This window comes from Trichosurus vulpecula, chromosome 8 (genome assembly GCF_011100635.1).
Source record: "Trichosurus vulpecula isolate mTriVul1 chromosome 8, mTriVul1.pri, whole genome shotgun sequence".
In the NCBI taxonomy this organism is placed as follows: Eukaryota; Metazoa; Chordata; class Mammalia; order Diprotodontia; family Phalangeridae; genus Trichosurus; species Trichosurus vulpecula.
In genome coordinates this window covers 455,278-471,497 of record NC_050580.1, presented here as the reverse complement: position 1 = coordinate 471,497, position 16,220 = coordinate 455,278, and the positions used below count along the sequence as shown (strand labels likewise).

Genomic DNA, 16,220 nt, shown 5'->3' with positions numbered 1-16,220 from the left:
GCGAGGAGACCAGAAGTGGAGAGGAGGTGCCAGGCAAGCTTTACAAGATATGTTTTTCTCCTCTCTGTCTCAGGGAAGGCTCCACATTCCCCTCTGATCAGGGTGATCAGCTCGAGGGCCCCTGCCCTGCCCCTGGCTCTACAGATAGTGCTGAAAACAAAATGGCTGAGGAGCAGATGGCCACTGTGAGCCCAAAGACTCCAGAAACTCCCACACTACCCAGGACTCCACCAGGCTCCCCTGAAGCACTGCCCCCAGGCAGCTCAGCCCAGGTCCAGCCTTTAGCCAGACCCACCTCTTCAGGGAGCCAACATGAGAGTGATCCATCCACTCCTGGGGACCCTTCTGAGGCCTCTGGACCACCTACCACTCCCCTGAAGAATGGCTTCCTTCCCACACAGGCTATAGAGGCCAAACCAGTGTTGCAGGAGGAGCTTCAAGGCCCTGACCTTCCTTGTGACAGAGACCACAGGGACCATGCTCCCTGTGACTGTCTTCACAGCAGTGACCCTGTGGGCAAGGAGTCCAGTACCCCTGGGGCTCCAGGCCTGGAGCCCAAGGAACCCAGCAGCCACAGGGACTCTGCCTCTGCCGCCCCAAGTCAGCCTCTGCAGAAAAGTGTTCCCAGAAGTCGAGGAGGGGAGAAAGAACCCAGTAGTACAGGGCCTCCCCCAGACTCAGCAAAGTCAGGAGATCGGAGGCCACCTTCTTCTCATTCAGAAACCTCCTCTGGGCAGAAAAAGACAATTGGCCCTTCACTACAGAGAGTGATGCATCTCATCCAAGAAGAGTTTGCCTTTGATGGCTATCTGGAGAATGGGCTGGAAGCCTTGATCATGGGTAAGTGTATGGAGCAGAGTGTGTGCTAAGGGTTGGTGATTGTTGGAAAAGGGGATTGGCCGTTGTGGGCCCCTGTGCTTGCTGGGCTGGGTGGGCCCAAGGGAGGCAGTGCAGGCAGGGAGGCTCTGGCCCATCTGGGGACACTTTGGCCCCTAGTCTCAAGGAATTCATTTCCTCCCAAGTTGTTAAAGAAGCCCTGAAGCCACAGCAACCTTTTGGTCTTTCACACCATTTTCTAAGGCAGCCAGTAGACTACCCACCCCACCAAACCTCCCTCTTTAGGCAGACTTGGGAGGGAAGTGGGACACAACATGGGACCCTGGTCCCCTGAGGGCAACATTCCCCCAGAAACATTCAGAGGTTGGTAAAAATGATCTTTAAACTTTGATCCCCACTAAGGAGAATACATCTACGCCTTGAAAGATCTCACATATGCAACTTTCTGTGGGGCCATATCTGAGAAGTTTTGTGACCTCTACTGGAATGAGAAACTGCTTCAGAATCTCTTCAAGGTTGTAAATGGGAAAATGTCCCCACCTGGGAGGTGAGTGTCCCCCACCCCAGCCAGTTTCCATGCAAAGCGTGGCCTGCCCAGCATGGAGGCCTGGCCTCTGCTCCCGCCACTGTCACTCAGGGCTGCAGATCTCAGCTTTCTCTCACTGCTCAGCTTGACCACAGCCATGACTGGGAGGCAAGAAGTGCCTGAGACCCCAGCCACTCAGTGAGACCCTCCTCAATGGAACTTTTCAATCAAAGTCCTTACTTTTAAATCCAGAAAATCCTGTCCTCCATGGTATTTGTTTATTTGGGAGAAAACAGGAAGAGTTAGTGCTGCCAGTGGCCAGGGAGGGTTGATCACCCCTCATCCCGGGAGGCAGGAAGACCTTTTTGCCCCTTGTTCCAGCCCTGCTTCCCACCATGTTCCCTTTTTTCTTTTTCTTTATGGCCCACCATCCACCTTTGCCTCTTCCTCTATAGCCAAGCTTCTCCTCTATTCCTGCTTCTCCCTCCCTAACATTGTTTCCTGCTCATGTGGGAACCCACACCTAGGTGGCTGTTGGCCATGGGTGTACAACTGTGCAGATACTCTCAGACATGACAGTGTCTTGGCTCAGTTTTTTTCTCCCTTCTATGTCATTCTTTGTTATAGGGGATGGCTTTCAGGGTGGGAGTGAGGGGTGATGGTGATGATGGTATAAAGAAAATGCAAGGAAACCCTTTTGGGGAGGTAGGTCACAGAACATGAGAGCTGACAGGGACCTCAGTGACCTTCTCGTCTGACCCACACAAGACAGAAGTCCCTGCTAGGATCTCCCCCTCACCTGGCTCCAAGTTTTTTGTTGGACTCTAGGTCCCTGATGATTTTGGGAGTCCTTCTGTCTTGTCATGGAAGATAAGAGTGCAGAGTTGGGCATGGCACCACTCAGCACGCACATCCCTGAGGCCAGGCCCCACCACTCAACTCTTCATTTTGATCTTGCCACAGAAAGAGCAAGTAGACATAAGTGGCCTTGGCATACCAGCTGATTTTCATTTTCTTCATCATTTTTCTGATGGGTGTGCAGTAATATGTCTCATATTGACCATCAGTTCCAGCCTTCTTGGAGAGCCCTCCATCCATCCTTTTCTTCAATAACCCCAAACAGAGGGAACCCACCCTAAGTCTAAGCCTACTCCTTTTGGGGCAGCTGGCATCATGAGGAAGTTTTTCCTAATATCAAGCCTCTTTGCCAATGTCCCCACCCAACCACCATACTCTCATTGCTCCTGACTCTGCCTTCTGGGGCCAAACAGAACAAATTTAGTCCTTCACCTAGGCAGCTAGAGGACACAGTGGACACAACCCTAGGCCTGAAGTCAGGAGTACCTGAGTTCACATCTGACTTTTGTCCATGGCTACCCCCCGTAGTCTGAGCAGTCCTGTTTAGCCCCTGCTCTGTTCATGACTCTATCCTAGGCTGTGGGGACCCATGGTCCCAACTTCTTCTCTGCCAGGTCATTTGTGTAGTGGGGTCACCCCTAGAAGTCCAGTCAAGGGGGCTTTCCCCAATGCAGGCATGAACAGGGTGATGTTGGATGACAGAAGGAAACCATGGGCTTTGGCCCAGAGCCCTTTGAAATGTTAAAATAGAGGTTCTGATTTTCAGCATATTGGAAATGGATGACTCTGAATGGGGGAGTCAAGGCTATGGCAGACAGAAGCCAGTCAGTGGGCCAGCAGGTGGAAGACAAACAAAGTTTGAAGCAGGTAAGACACTCCACCCAGAAATGGGCAGGGAGCCTTTCCCTTGTCAGGGGCTTTTCTTGTCTCCATTGAGGTACCCCACCCTTCTTGCTGAAACAACAATTTATCACTGGGCTCATTCTTAAGCCAATCAATGATCAGTCAGCAAACAAATTATTTAGGTCACATGAGGAAGTGTCCTGTGTCAAGAGGGACAGTGGTGCATTAGGAGAAGGCTAGACCCAAAGCCAGGGATCCAGGGGGTGACACCTGCCTCCCATGGCTTGGTGTGACCTCAAGTGTCATTGAGAGCATGAAAGATCACCAGCAAGGCACTAAAGAGTGACATACAGATAGACAGATAGATGAATGAGTAGATAGATCAACAGAGAGATGATAGATCAATAGATGGATGGATGGATGGTTGGATGGATGGTTGGATGGTTGGATGGTTGGATGGATGGTGGATAAATTGATGATGGATGGATGGATGGATGGTTGGATGGTTGGATGGATGGTGGATGGATTGATGATGGATGGATGGATGGATGGATGGATGGATGGATGGATGGATGGATAGAAAAATAGATGGGTGGATGGGTGGGTGGGTGGTTAGATAGATAGCTCAGTAGATGAACAGATAGATCAGTAGATAGATAGATAGTAGATGGATGGATCTATAGCATAAAAAGTTTGAGAGACATAGATTCTGGGTAATTAATCATTTTATTAATCATACTAGAAACAATTAATAAAAGAGTGAGTGGCACTCTCGAATGCCAAAGACCCCTCATGGAATCCACTCATTGCTTATGTGCCCTTGGAAGAGTGCATGTTCCTGAGTGTACCAATCAACTCTTAACAAGTAATGAAACGAATATTATAATGAGGTAGGCTTATTCTAATGAGGGTCTAGGAGATGTGACTCTGATCACTCAGTTTTTCATGAAAGAGACTTATCCATGCCCATATCACCCCACCTGGGGCAATCTAGACAAAAGGAAGAATCCACTTTTTCCCAGACTTGTCTGAGTAAAACACAATTCACCTAAACTAAAATTTCTTTACCTTTTCAATAGATCTGAGTTTTCCCTCTTATTATCAGCCCTACACTTCAAAGGCTGCCTGAATAACCTATAAGGACTGGTTTCTGAAGGAGGAAGTAGAAAAGGGGAAAAACCTTAGTCTTAATTTAATATTTGTTTTAACATAAAAGAGAAATAATCATTTCTCAAAGAGAGAGAGAGAGAGAGAGAGAGGGAAAATATATAAATGTGAGTTTGTGTAGCCTGCCCTCCCCTTCTGGTCAGTCTCCTTCCATCCCCAGTAGAGAAGCCTTCTTGGAGATGCTAGAGAAATAGCCACTTTCCCTTTGGACTTGCCCCATTCCAGTAACTCACAGTATTGGCAAAGGGCAAAATTCTTCCAGCTAATGAATGTGTCATGCCTCAGTCCCTGCTGCTCCCCCAGATTTAGGACTATATGCTCAAGCTCCTTTCAAAGATACTGGTCATTTCCACACATTGCCCCAAATTTTCAGAAACTCAGAATTGTTTGGGAAATGTTCCCTCCTCTCTCCAAGAGGCTATGTCTCGTGGCTTCATCCTCTCCTGGGGCCATTTCGTCGAGAGACTCCACACCCTAGTACCCAAGACTGCCAGGTCTTAGGCCATATGCAGGAATGGCCTGATTCTACCACGCATCTCCAAGGCTGCCATTAGCAGCTCCGAGGGCATGTAGCATTCAAAATGCCCAGGCTTCTCCCTATGAGAACTGAGCTTAGCTCTGCCACCATTTTCTCTCTCTACTTAACCTTCTCTATGGCTGGCCTTGACACCCTACTCCTTGTATGAATCTGGTACAAAAAGGATGGTTCCTATCCACCATAGCCTGGGCCTAAGAATGAGTCTTCAAGGACCCAGGTCCAGGAGATGCTCTCAGTGCTCTCAACAAAATGTTAAAGGGCGCATCCCCACACTCCATAGGGAGACGCTAAACAGTGGCCCCAGCTATAGCTGGGCAGTGTGATTTATGGGAATGTTTTACCGACTCTCCTGATCAAACCTTTCTGTGCTCCTCCATAGTGAAATGTTTGTGCTCCCTACAAAGCTTACTGGAGGTCACCTGGGTACATGCTTCCCCAATCTGGATATTTCTTGGGGACTTAGAGGAGGGCTCCACAGCCTCAGGAAACTCCCTCAATGAAGCAGTTGCCCCCTCTCTCAAATACCTCTCATTGCCCCAGGAGCCATAACTGTCATCCATGATATTCCCCTCACAGTTTTTAGACACTCCCTAAATTATCAGGCTCTTGTGAGGGGGCTTCCCAAAGCTTAATGGCTCTGGTGCTTATACTCATTCCCAACACACCATTGTACAAGGTACCCTAAAGCCTGTGCCTACCTTAGTGTTTGCAAGGTTCTGACCTAAAGCTGAAACAAGAAAAAATGTCCAAATAAAACAGACAAGGGAGGGAGGGAGGGAAAGGGGAGAGAAGGATGGAAGGAGGGAGAGGGAAGAAAATACACTTCCTCCACCAAAGTAGGAAATACTTTGGGTGTTATAGACCTACCCATGTCCATTTCTAACCCTGTTCAAGCCCAGAAGGTGACACCAGACAGCTTTAATTTCACCATCTAGGAAATACATAACAATCTAAAGGCTCCATGACCTATAGCTAGCTAATCCAGTTTCTGGTGGCTTCCATCCTCACATGAGGGGCCTGTACAGGCCGCCATAGTGTTACCCTAAGGGCTTAGACCCTCCTTGAAAAAGAAATGACCTTGAGATTTCTGAGGAGTGATGCCCTCACCAGTGAGGTTTGAATGTGTTCCCAAGCCCCAGGAGACATCCTCAGTCTTGTTGCTGAGGCACATATCCATAGCTCCCAAAGGAAGATGCGACCAAAACCTTAAGAGAAGGCCTCATATCTATTCACAAAATAAGATGATGTGAATTTTCACATCTCATCAAGGGAACCAAGTCCTCCTGGTCAACCATGTACACTGTTATTCACGTGAACTCGTATAGAGTGTGAATGCTGAGTTTGCATTTAAAGTGTAATCAGAAAGTCCCCCTGATTCTGTTGCTGAGGTTCTTCGAGATTTCTGCTAGCTCCCTGACAGCCCCTGGAGTTGTACTGGGCCGCTTTCCCATTGAGACAGCATAAAACCGGTTTACCTGAGGTTATTCAAGCACGGGCTTGACTGCAAAGTCAACGGCGTGTTCAGTGAACAAAGAAGTCATAAAACTACCTGGGTCAAGCTGAGAGAGTATGGTTGGACTTGTTAGCCTCCTTGGTTCACAGCAGGGCTTCCCAGCAATCTTGATATATCATGGGACCCTCTGCTGGGCAGTCTGGGGCAACCCAGAAACCCCTTCTCAGAATTATGTTTTTAAATGCATAAAATAAAATTCAGAGGATTATAAAGAAGCCAGCTATTAACGAAATGAAAGAAATACAGTTATTAAAATGTTGAAGAAGAAAAAAACCAAGCTTTTTGGACCCGCAGGTAAAAAAAAACACCCTGACTGATTGCAGGGAACTGATTCAAATTTAAAAGAATAAGTGTGATTCCCCAATTGATAAATCCTCAAAGGACATAAAATAGGTAGTTTTCAGAAGCAGAAATCCATGCTATTAATAGACATGTGAAAAAATGTGGTATTACCTTATATTTATCAGATTAGCAAAGATGACCAAAAGGGAAAATGACAAACATTTGGCAGGGCTATGAAAAAACAGGTATGCTCATGTGTTATTGGTGGAGCCATGAACTGGTCCAACCATTCTGGAAAGCCATTTGGACTATGCCCCAAAAGGTATTACCAATCCTTTGTGCATACCCTATGAATCAGTGATAACACTAGTAGGCCTAAACCCCAGGGAGATCAGGATCCAGAATATTTTGGGCCAGAAATATTTTTTGTGGTGGCATAGCCTTTTTTGTAGTGGCAAACAATGAGAAACTGAGGGATTGCCCAACAATTCAGGAATATCTGAACAAGATATGATACATGAATGTGATAGAATATCATTGTGCTGTAGGAAATGATAAAAGGGATGATTTCAGAGTAATCTGGGAAGACTTGTATGAACTGATGCAAAGTGAAGTGAACAGAACCAGGAGAACAATTTGTACAATAAGAGCAACATTGTAAAAGCAAACTTTGAAGGACTTAGGAACCAAGCACAATTCCAGAGGATTCCTGATGGGCCGCACTGCCTGCCTCCAGAGAAAGAGCTGGTCCACTTAGTGTGCAGACTGAGGCCTACTTCTTTGGATGTGGCTAGGGAGAGAATTTATTTAGCTTGACATGTTTGTATTGGGTCTTATTTTTCTTGCTTTCTCAGTGGAGGGAGGGAGGGAGGGAAAGAAAGGCAATGAAAGAGAGAGAATTTGGACCTGAAAATAAAATTGAATTTTCTTTAAAAATGTGATCTAAAGCTATCTAGGCCACCCTCCCCCTCATTTTACAGATGAGGAAATTGAGGTCCACTGAAGTTAAGTGACTTGCCCAAGTCACCCAGGAAGTAAGCATTAGATGTAAGATTGGAACCCTAGTCCTCTGGGCCTAGTGCCATGGATATTTCCAGTCCCACATGCTGGAAGGAAGAAATTTCTTTGTGAGGTGGGAGGAGTTTGTGTGTTGAAAGGAGTGGGGTGAAGACAGGATGTCCCTGGAGGCCATTGTGATCATTAGTTTAAGGGACCCATTTTCCAGATGTGAAGTATGGCATGAGGGAAGCCCCAGTCCATCGTTTTCACTTCTACAAGCAGGATATATAGAAGTCTCCTTTTTGTCGAGCTATCCAAGGTAGTTTGGGGCTAGATCAAAAGAAGACCACCTGATGTCAGGACCACTGACTGACCCATTGGGGAGGGCCCTCTGTACACTCTCACTGGCAGCAGGCATGTGGTCCTGACTGTCATAACAATCATCCTTTGTGGCTAACTCTTTCCTGTTCACATTTCTGTCTGAATAAGAAAATTGGGGTGGGACTGGTTCTTTGTCTCATTCTTCTTTCCAAGGAAAACTGAGGCCAAGGGCCTCCCGCACCCCTGGGGCACCGCCTTCCCCAGCCTCGCTCTCTGAAATGGATGCAAATGAGCTGTCCCAAAGTAACTTTGAGGTGGGATTCAGGCCGCAGAAGATGACCAGCAATGAGAACCAGGAGCACTCCACAGAGGGCAGCTGCCTTCAGGACAGCCCAGGAGGGGAAGGCACAACCTACGGAGTCAAGAACATCACCCCCTCTCCCTGCCCAGCTGAACTCCGCAGCTGTAGCCCTGGCTGGTGCAGCGCCTTCTATGAAGCCGACTGCTTTGGTCCAGATGTTTACACTTATGTGAAAAAGCTGGGGAGGCAGAAAGATAACAACTCACAAAATGTAGATGCCCCGAGCCTGGTAAGTCCTTAAAACCATCCCTGGGAGTCCTGACCCCATCTCCTCGCCCTGGGCTGGCACCTCAAACACCAGCGTTCACACCAACAATCTGGCGGCTTTTGTCCACACTCACGTTCACTCTGGGGGTGGTTAAAGACCAAATAGGAGAAAACTGGTCCATCATCCTGGTCATGGTCCTCATGGTAAGGAAGATGTGCCATCCAAGTCTGGATTCTCGAGGGAGCTCAGGGGTCCCTGGACCTGAGGCTGGAGTCTGATGGTAGGGGTGCTTTGGTCCCAAGAACGAGAACATATCTTGAGACCAAGCTGGGGGACACTGGGGCTTTGGCAAGCCCAGAAAGGCCCAAGGCCAAACTCTCTACCAGCCAGCAAGTTCCAGGTCCACTACAACACCCCATTCCTGGAGCACACTATGGGGGCCCCCAATGATGTCAAGCATCCTGTAAGGCTGCACCCAGGAGACTGCAAAGCCCATGACAGGGTTTGAGCCTTGTCCAAGGGTCCCAAGAGCCAAATGGCTTCTTGCACTTTAAGGCATATCCTTTCACTGAGTTCCTGACAGTCATTTTTTCCTTTATCTTTGTCCTTCCGGTTTTCTGGGAATACAGTGACCTGTGTGGGTGGTCTGCTTGCTTCTGGTTTCCCCAGAGTGTGGCTCCAGAGCCAGGTGCCTCCACCTTGAATTCTGCCCACATTTTAGGTTCTCCAGGTGTAAGGAGAATAGACCCAGAGGAGGATCGAAGTCTGTGGCCAGTCCTAACATCCTCTCTGGAATGACCAGGCCAAGGCTAGACACACTCTCCTCTGGAAGTTATACAAATGCATGGCTGTCCATTTGCCAGTGGGCATCTTGCAGAAGTAGCAGCCATGAGTGGCATCAGGTGCATTTCTGGTTGGAAAGTGTTGAGCAGAGAGGCCTCGATTGAACCAGTGGGGAATCTCTTCCTGGGAGTCTTCAGAATGCTGCACTGAAGAGAGAAAGCTTAATGAGAGTGATTAGCTTGATGAATTTGACTGATATGTGAGCTGGAAAAGGCCTGCCCTGGCACCCCTAGGCTCTGGCTGCTCCTGCTTACACAGAGCCCCTCTCCTTAATGTTTGGGGGAAGTGAGTTGTCTCTGCAGGACAATGTTAGGCTTTCCAGAAGAGTTCTTTACCTTGGGTACTATAGGAATGAAAGTGTAGACAGGCATTGCTTTCCAGATTTTGCATTGCTTATAAAGGCCTTTTCTCCTTCTTGGGGGGCAGACAATCATGAGTAACAAAGAGCTCACTTTGAACTTTCTACATCTCCTCCTGGAATAAATTGGGCCCCAATCTGCTGTTAATGTAAAAAATAAACATCCATGATGTCCCAGGGCTCTGCTCTGTTTAGTGTGGCCTTGAGAAATTCTGGTGTGGGCAGAGAATTGGGGGTAGGGGTCCCAGTCATGATCTCATCCATGGTTCTTACGTAGCAGCTCAGCCAGAGAAGTGTCCTTTCTATAACAGAATGGAGGAGGTGTGGCAGCACATTAATTCCATTCAGTGACCACTTATGGAGACCACCTACCATGTGCAAAGCTCTGAGCAAGCTCAGAAATGAGTCAGTTATGGCCAGGTCAGGTAGGATTGAGCCCCAAGGCAGAATATTAAGTGGGCATCTCTCCTCCCACTCTGCTTTTTTTTTTTTGTCCCTTCAGTGGCATCCTCTTCCTACTTAAAGATGGATGGATGGATGGGTAGGTGGATGGATGGATGGGTGGATGGTGGATGGATGGTAGATGGATAGATGAGTGGATGGATAGGTGAATGGGTGGGTGGGTAGATGGATGGATGGGTGTGTGAGTGGATGGATGGATGGATGGATGGATGGATGGATGGGTGGGTAGATGGATGAATAAGTGGGTAGATGGATGGATGGATGGGTGAGTGAGTGGGTGGATGGATGGATGGATAGGTGAATGGGTGGGTAGGTGGGTGGGTGGGTGGATGGATGGGTGAGTGAGTGGGTGGATGGATGGATGGATGGGTGAATGGGTGGGTAGATGGATGGACGGTGGATGGATGGGTGAATCAGTGGGTAGGTGGGTGGGTGGGTGGATGGATGGGTGAGTGGGTGGGTGGGTAGATGGATGGGTGAGTGGGTAGGTGGATGGATGAGTGGGTGGGTGGATGGATGGATAAATAGAACATTTCTTAAACATTTACTGTATGCTAGGCCTGTGCTAAGACCAGTCGCGACCATTCTCCTCATTCCACTTGTTCCTCCTTTACATTGCCAAGAGTGGCTAACCTGAGTCCTTAGGTATCATGTGCAGGTTAACCAGTCACATCACCTTATAAAGACAAAATGGTGCCATTTCAAGCCTCAGGTCAGGATTTCTGAGGTCCTCTGAAGACTTATTTCCTTCTACACCCTAGAGATAGGGGTTCCTCACCAGCTGGTTCCACAGAGATTGTCAAAATCCCCCAAAAAAATTTTCTGAGGGTTATGCACTGAGTGGTGAGCCTGAGATGGGAGCTGTCCAGTGATCATGGCTATGAATCCAAATGAAGCCACACAAGCTCTGAGGATCTTTACCTCACTAATGAGCCAAGCCTCTAAAACAAGGTTACAGCTCCTCTGAGGATCCCAGAGGCACCCCCGGGGGTCACCAGGGCAGGATGTCAGTGGTTCAAGCCCACTTTTCAGTGTGCTCTCTCCAATGTTAACCAATCAGCAAAGGGATATTTACTAGGAAGATTAGCAAGAATAAGACTTCCAGAGGAAGCATGTCTGGGGAGAGGTCCCCATTGTCCCATCTATTGCCTCATTCCTTGGGAGAGAATGGGCAACTCATAGAGTTCACTTCCATAGGTTGAAGAATCTATGCCCCTGCTCTTGCTGGGCTGGGTTACACAGGTCATTCTTCAGAGCCTCACCTACACTAGGCCTCCTGCCAACCAGTTTTGGCTCCAGCTCCCAATCTTGTGATGCTTGCTGTTCTAGCCTTAAGTCCGAACTCATAAGGTTGTGGCCATCCCCAGTACTCCTTCACCTAAAATCAGGAAGAACGGACAAAACAAGAAGAGGGTCAGAGGGAGAAGCAGGCTCATGACCTCCATGGGGATATCAGGGCTGGAGGCTTCTTTCCCCACTCAGGCCAATTCAGTCCTTGCCTCCTCACCTGAACCCAGCCAGGAAAGTAGATGATGGGTGAGAGGCAAGGCAAAGCCTTGCTGCCTCTTGGTCATCTGGCATCCCCCACCTCTGACACTTGCCCCCCAGGGCACTGCTTTCTCCTCTCCAAGACAAGAGGTGCTTGGGAAGAGGGAGTCCTCCATCGGGGGTCCCTACACCATTCACATGCCAGGTCCAGTTGCAATTCTGCCCTTATCCTTCAGGGTGCCAAGGGGCTGTGGATGGCAGGAGGGTGACATCAGGTGAGCTTGTCCCATTTGGACAATGGGTGAGGAGGATGTGAGTTTCCAGGGTGTTTTTCACCTGGCACATTCCATGGGTTGTCAGAGGGCCAAAGGTGACTTGTCAGGGCCCTGACCCATACTCCCTATGGGTTCTCATGGCTGTCATGGTCCCTAGTACAGCCTGGCAGGATTCTCAGGAAGAGAACATCTCCTTCTTTTAGCCCTGCCGTGATCATCTGTGTTGGCTCCTTGCTGCCTCCTTAGGTTTCACTAGTGGCTCCCACTAGCCCTCTAGTTCTGTGGAGATCATATAGCCCCACTCTGGGGTGATTCTTGGCTTCTGCTTCCTTTGGTGCATTGAAGTGAGAATCTATTGGGCTAGGGTGGTCACTGCTGACTGGGACAGCTCTGCCCACCAATTCTGCCACAGCTCAAGACACCTCAGGGTCTCCCTAAAACCTCTAGGAGAAAAAGTAGACTTCTCTCCAACACCTAATGCCCTTTCACAATCTGGTTCAAGCCCATCTTTCCAGACATTTTTTTGTGTTCTTTTGTATACTGCCACAAAGCAGCCCTGCTCTGGACTCTGAGTGTCAATGCCCTTATTCCTTCCAGTGTGAAAGCTAACACCCACTTGAGAAAAAGATTAATGTTAAAATACCTTCGAATTAACCCTGCTTCCAACCCAAATGGCCAGCTGGTGTCTTAGCTGAAATCCCTGTTTATGTAAAAGGGGGGAAAGATGGCTATGGCATTTATGGTAAGGGAGGTAATGACAGTAATTTCTCAATATCCATTTTCTGCAAACACTGCCTGGTGGAGCAGTCTTCCCTCGAGGAGTACGACTGTAACCAGGTAGGTTTCCATGTGTGCTAACTCAGGTCCCCTCAGCCATTTGACCAGGACCATTTCATGGAGAGTTTGGGCTCCCTGTCCAGTCTATATAATCTGTCATTGGCTAAATTTTCAGGTTACGAGCTTAAAAAAAAACTTTATCATCTTGATGGAAGCCTTTAGTTGGGTGCCATATTCATTTTATTTCAGTATGTATCCTCTACCCAATGAGCCATCCCTTGTAGCTATGGTTAAAAACGAAAGAGGAAATGAGCCCAATTAGCCCCCACTTCAACCTTGTTGGACAGAAAGTGCCATACTCTCTTCCAGAATCCCTCACTTCTGCATGAACGAGGGAAGTCAACTTTCTCATCTCTTCTCTGGAGTCAAACTTGGTCATTACATTTAGACACTGTTGAGCTTCTGTTTTTCCTTCCATTTTCCCATTCACATCACTACAGATCACAGTGTCCAAGCTCTGTTGACTTCAGGTGACAACAGTTCATCATTTAAGTCTGTCTACGATTCTTAGAATTCTTTGTATTCATGATGTGCTACTCAGTGTTTTATTTTTAGTTAAATGTTTTATTGGAAACTTAACATTAAAGAGCATCATCACAAGCATCTCTGCTTATTTAAGAGCTGTTTATATTTTGATTTATCCCAACCCCCAAAGTAGCCTCATGCATTGGGAGTCCCCATGAGGCTCCTTTGTCCATTCTTTATCATTCCCCCTGACAAGAATTTCTTTGCCGGGGATATGTCCTAATGGGAATATGTCCAGAACAAAAAGACAGCCTAGTTCTAGGGCACATGGCCCCCTCTACAGAGTGCCTTCTCATATTGAGGAAGAGCTACATCCATTGGGCACCTTCATGGAGCAGGACCCTCTGGTGTGTATTGGGTGCACAGCCGTGAGAAAGACAAAGAAATCTGGAAAGACCTTTAGGAAATAATACGGAAGAGTGGCAAAGGGGGAGATCCACATGCAATGTTCTAAGCTCTCCTTAGTTAGATCCAGTGTACCTGGGAGAATGACCACCAAGAACGAAGGTCCCTGCCCCAGGGAGCTCATTATCACATCCATTGGTAGCAAAGCTGAATTGCAGACAAGAAAGAAGCATCAGCACAAGGAGCTCAGAATTGGTTCTGGAGTCAAAAGCCCTAAATTCAAATCTTGGCTGGGCCCCTTGGCTTGGCAAGGTCATGTCACCCCTCTGGGTATGCATTTCTTCATCTATAAAATGAATAGGTTGGGCTAGGTTCCCTCTAAGGTCCTTCCCAGCCCTAAGTCTCAAGTTCAGAGAAGACAAACACACACACTCATAGGGAGGGACCAGAGATCAGCCATTTTAGCTGACCATTAGCCCAGGGTGAGGCAGTATCATAGCAGAAGCTAGCGTGATCTAAGGCTGCTCAGTGTCCAAGGTTGGGGAGAAGGCCAACCACTCCACTGCCTTCTGCCCTGCCAGGACACATCTGACACATTCTGGTGCCCTCCCAATATCTTCCTCAGCTGGCCCTGGTGGGACGTTCCCCCCCCCCCATATCCTTGAGGGCCCCCCTCCCATTTCATCCTTTTTCCCTCACACACATCTTTCTCTTTTGACTGGAGAAAATATGGAACTGAAATGTTATTTTGTTGTTGTATTAATAGATGGCATGATTCAGGTCCAAAGTGACTGAGCTGAGTCTTTTTAAGTTTCTGTCTCTAAAATGGCCCTCACACCCACAAACTAATTGAGGTTTGTATTTGTGTGTGGCCCCTGTGGCCCTCAGCTCCTCTCTCCTGTGCACACATGAAGCCCCAGGTAGTCAGACGGCCAGTCCCTGCTTTTGTGGGCTGGTGCCCTTCCTGGATAGGGTTGATATTGACCACTAAGAGAAGGGTTTTAGCTTCAGGGAACGAGAGTCCCTCAAGAGCCATGACCTTAACATCTTCTCAGGAGCTGGAGCAGCAGCTGATGATGGAGAAACGAAACTACCGGAAGACCCTGAAGTTCCGCCAGAAGCTGCTACAGAAGGAGAAGAGAAGCCGAGGTAGCGGGCCATGGGCAAGAGGAGCCAGTGGGGTTGGTGGGAGGCAGGCATTTAAATAGACCCTTGGAGCCTGAGCTGTCTCTGCTGAAATGGACTTTACACCTTAAGGTTCCGAGGTTAAAACCATGTTGTCAAAACTGAAAGGACAGCTGGAAGAGACAAAGGCCAAGGTGCAGTTCCTTGAACTGGTCAAGAAGTACCTGCAGGTATGTCAGCTTTGGTTCTTTTTCCTCCTCCTCCCCTTCCTTTCTCTCTCCCCCTCTTCCTCCCTCTCCTCTTCCTCCTCTCCTTTCCCTTCTTCTTCCTCTTCCCCTTCCCCTCTCTCTCCTCCTCCCCCTTACCCTCCCTCTCTTCCTCCCCCTTCCCCTCCCTCTCCTCCTCTCCCTTCCCCTCCCTATCTTTCTTCCCCTCCCTCTCTTCCTCCCCCTTCCCCTCCCTCTCCTCCTCTCCCTTTCCCTCCCTATCTCTCTTCCCCTCCTCTCCTCCTCTCCCTTCCTTTCCCTCTCTTCCTCCCCCTTCCCCTCCCTCTCCTCCTCTCCCTTCCCCTCCTCTCCTCCTCTCCCTTCCTTTCCCTCTCTTCCTCCCCCTTCCCCTCCCTCTCCTCCTCTCCCTTCCCCTCCCTATCTTCCTTCCCCTCCCTCTCCTCCTCCCCCTTCTTCTCCCTCTCTTCCTTCCCCTTCCCTTCCCCTCTCCTACCCCTTTCCCCTCCCCCTCCCCCTCATTTCTTTCTCCCTCTCCCTCCTCCTCCTTCCTCTTTCCCCCAACCCCCTCCTCTCCGCGCCCATTCTGCATGTGCCTATGTGCTTGGCAGCTCTCACTTGTAGCTTGGTCCCACGGGGCAGAAATATTCTCTAGAGCTGACCCTGGCCAGGCAGTGGCTGCCCAGTCCTAGCACCACCCCTCCTCACAGTGCTGGAGCCCACGCCCACTCACACCAGAGGCTGGGTGGTCTCGACTCCCATAAGCACAGCTTGGCTTCTCGCAGGTGGCTTATGCAGAACAGTGGGGCCTGCAGCCATGGGCACTGCCAGTCATCGTGAACATCTCGGCTGCAGGGTGCGACACTCTGGACTTCAGCCCCCTGGATGAATCATCCTCGCTCATCTTCTACAATGTGAATAAGCACCAGGGGAACAACAAGCAAAGGAGGTCGAGGATCCTCCAGGCTGGGACCCCGCTCGGGCTCATGGCCTATCTCTACTCCAGGTACCTTGGGCCCGAGCTGAGGCTCAGAGAGGGTGGGAGGCTGCCCAACATCACACAGCCAGAAAGCATCTGATCCTTCCCTGCGTCTGTCAGGGTCTGAGCTGGGAAAGGCTGCTTCAGTAGGAGTGGCCCGGAAGAGGCAGCAGGGCTGGGCCTAGGCTACCCTTTTTCTCAAGGACACACCATGGCTGCCCTTTATGATGGAAGGGCCCCTACTTCCTAGTCTGGGGAGTTTTTAATCCAGTGATGAGGTCACTAGACTTGGAGATAGAATACCCA

The 16,220-nt window shown here is 49.0% G+C and overlaps 1 protein-coding gene across 1 annotated transcript in view; it reads left to right on the top strand.

Annotated features, from left to right (window-relative positions):
- KNDC1 (kinase non-catalytic C-lobe domain containing 1) overlaps nucleotides 1-16,220 on the top strand; it is a 100,688-nt gene that overhangs the window by 62,554 nt on the left and 21,914 nt on the right. Inside the window, exons 14-20 of the mRNA XM_036737117.1 lie at nucleotides 74-840; nucleotides 1,240-1,384; nucleotides 2,988-3,088; nucleotides 8,098-8,474; nucleotides 14,642-14,735; nucleotides 14,844-14,941; nucleotides 15,721-15,941. Of these exons, the coding sequence (XP_036593012.1) occupies nucleotides 74-840; nucleotides 1,240-1,384; nucleotides 2,988-3,088; nucleotides 8,098-8,474; nucleotides 14,642-14,735; nucleotides 14,844-14,941; nucleotides 15,721-15,941 (1,803 nt within the window). The remainder of the gene's footprint in view (nucleotides 1-73; nucleotides 841-1,239; nucleotides 1,385-2,987; nucleotides 3,089-8,097; nucleotides 8,475-14,641; nucleotides 14,736-14,843; nucleotides 14,942-15,720; nucleotides 15,942-16,220) is intronic.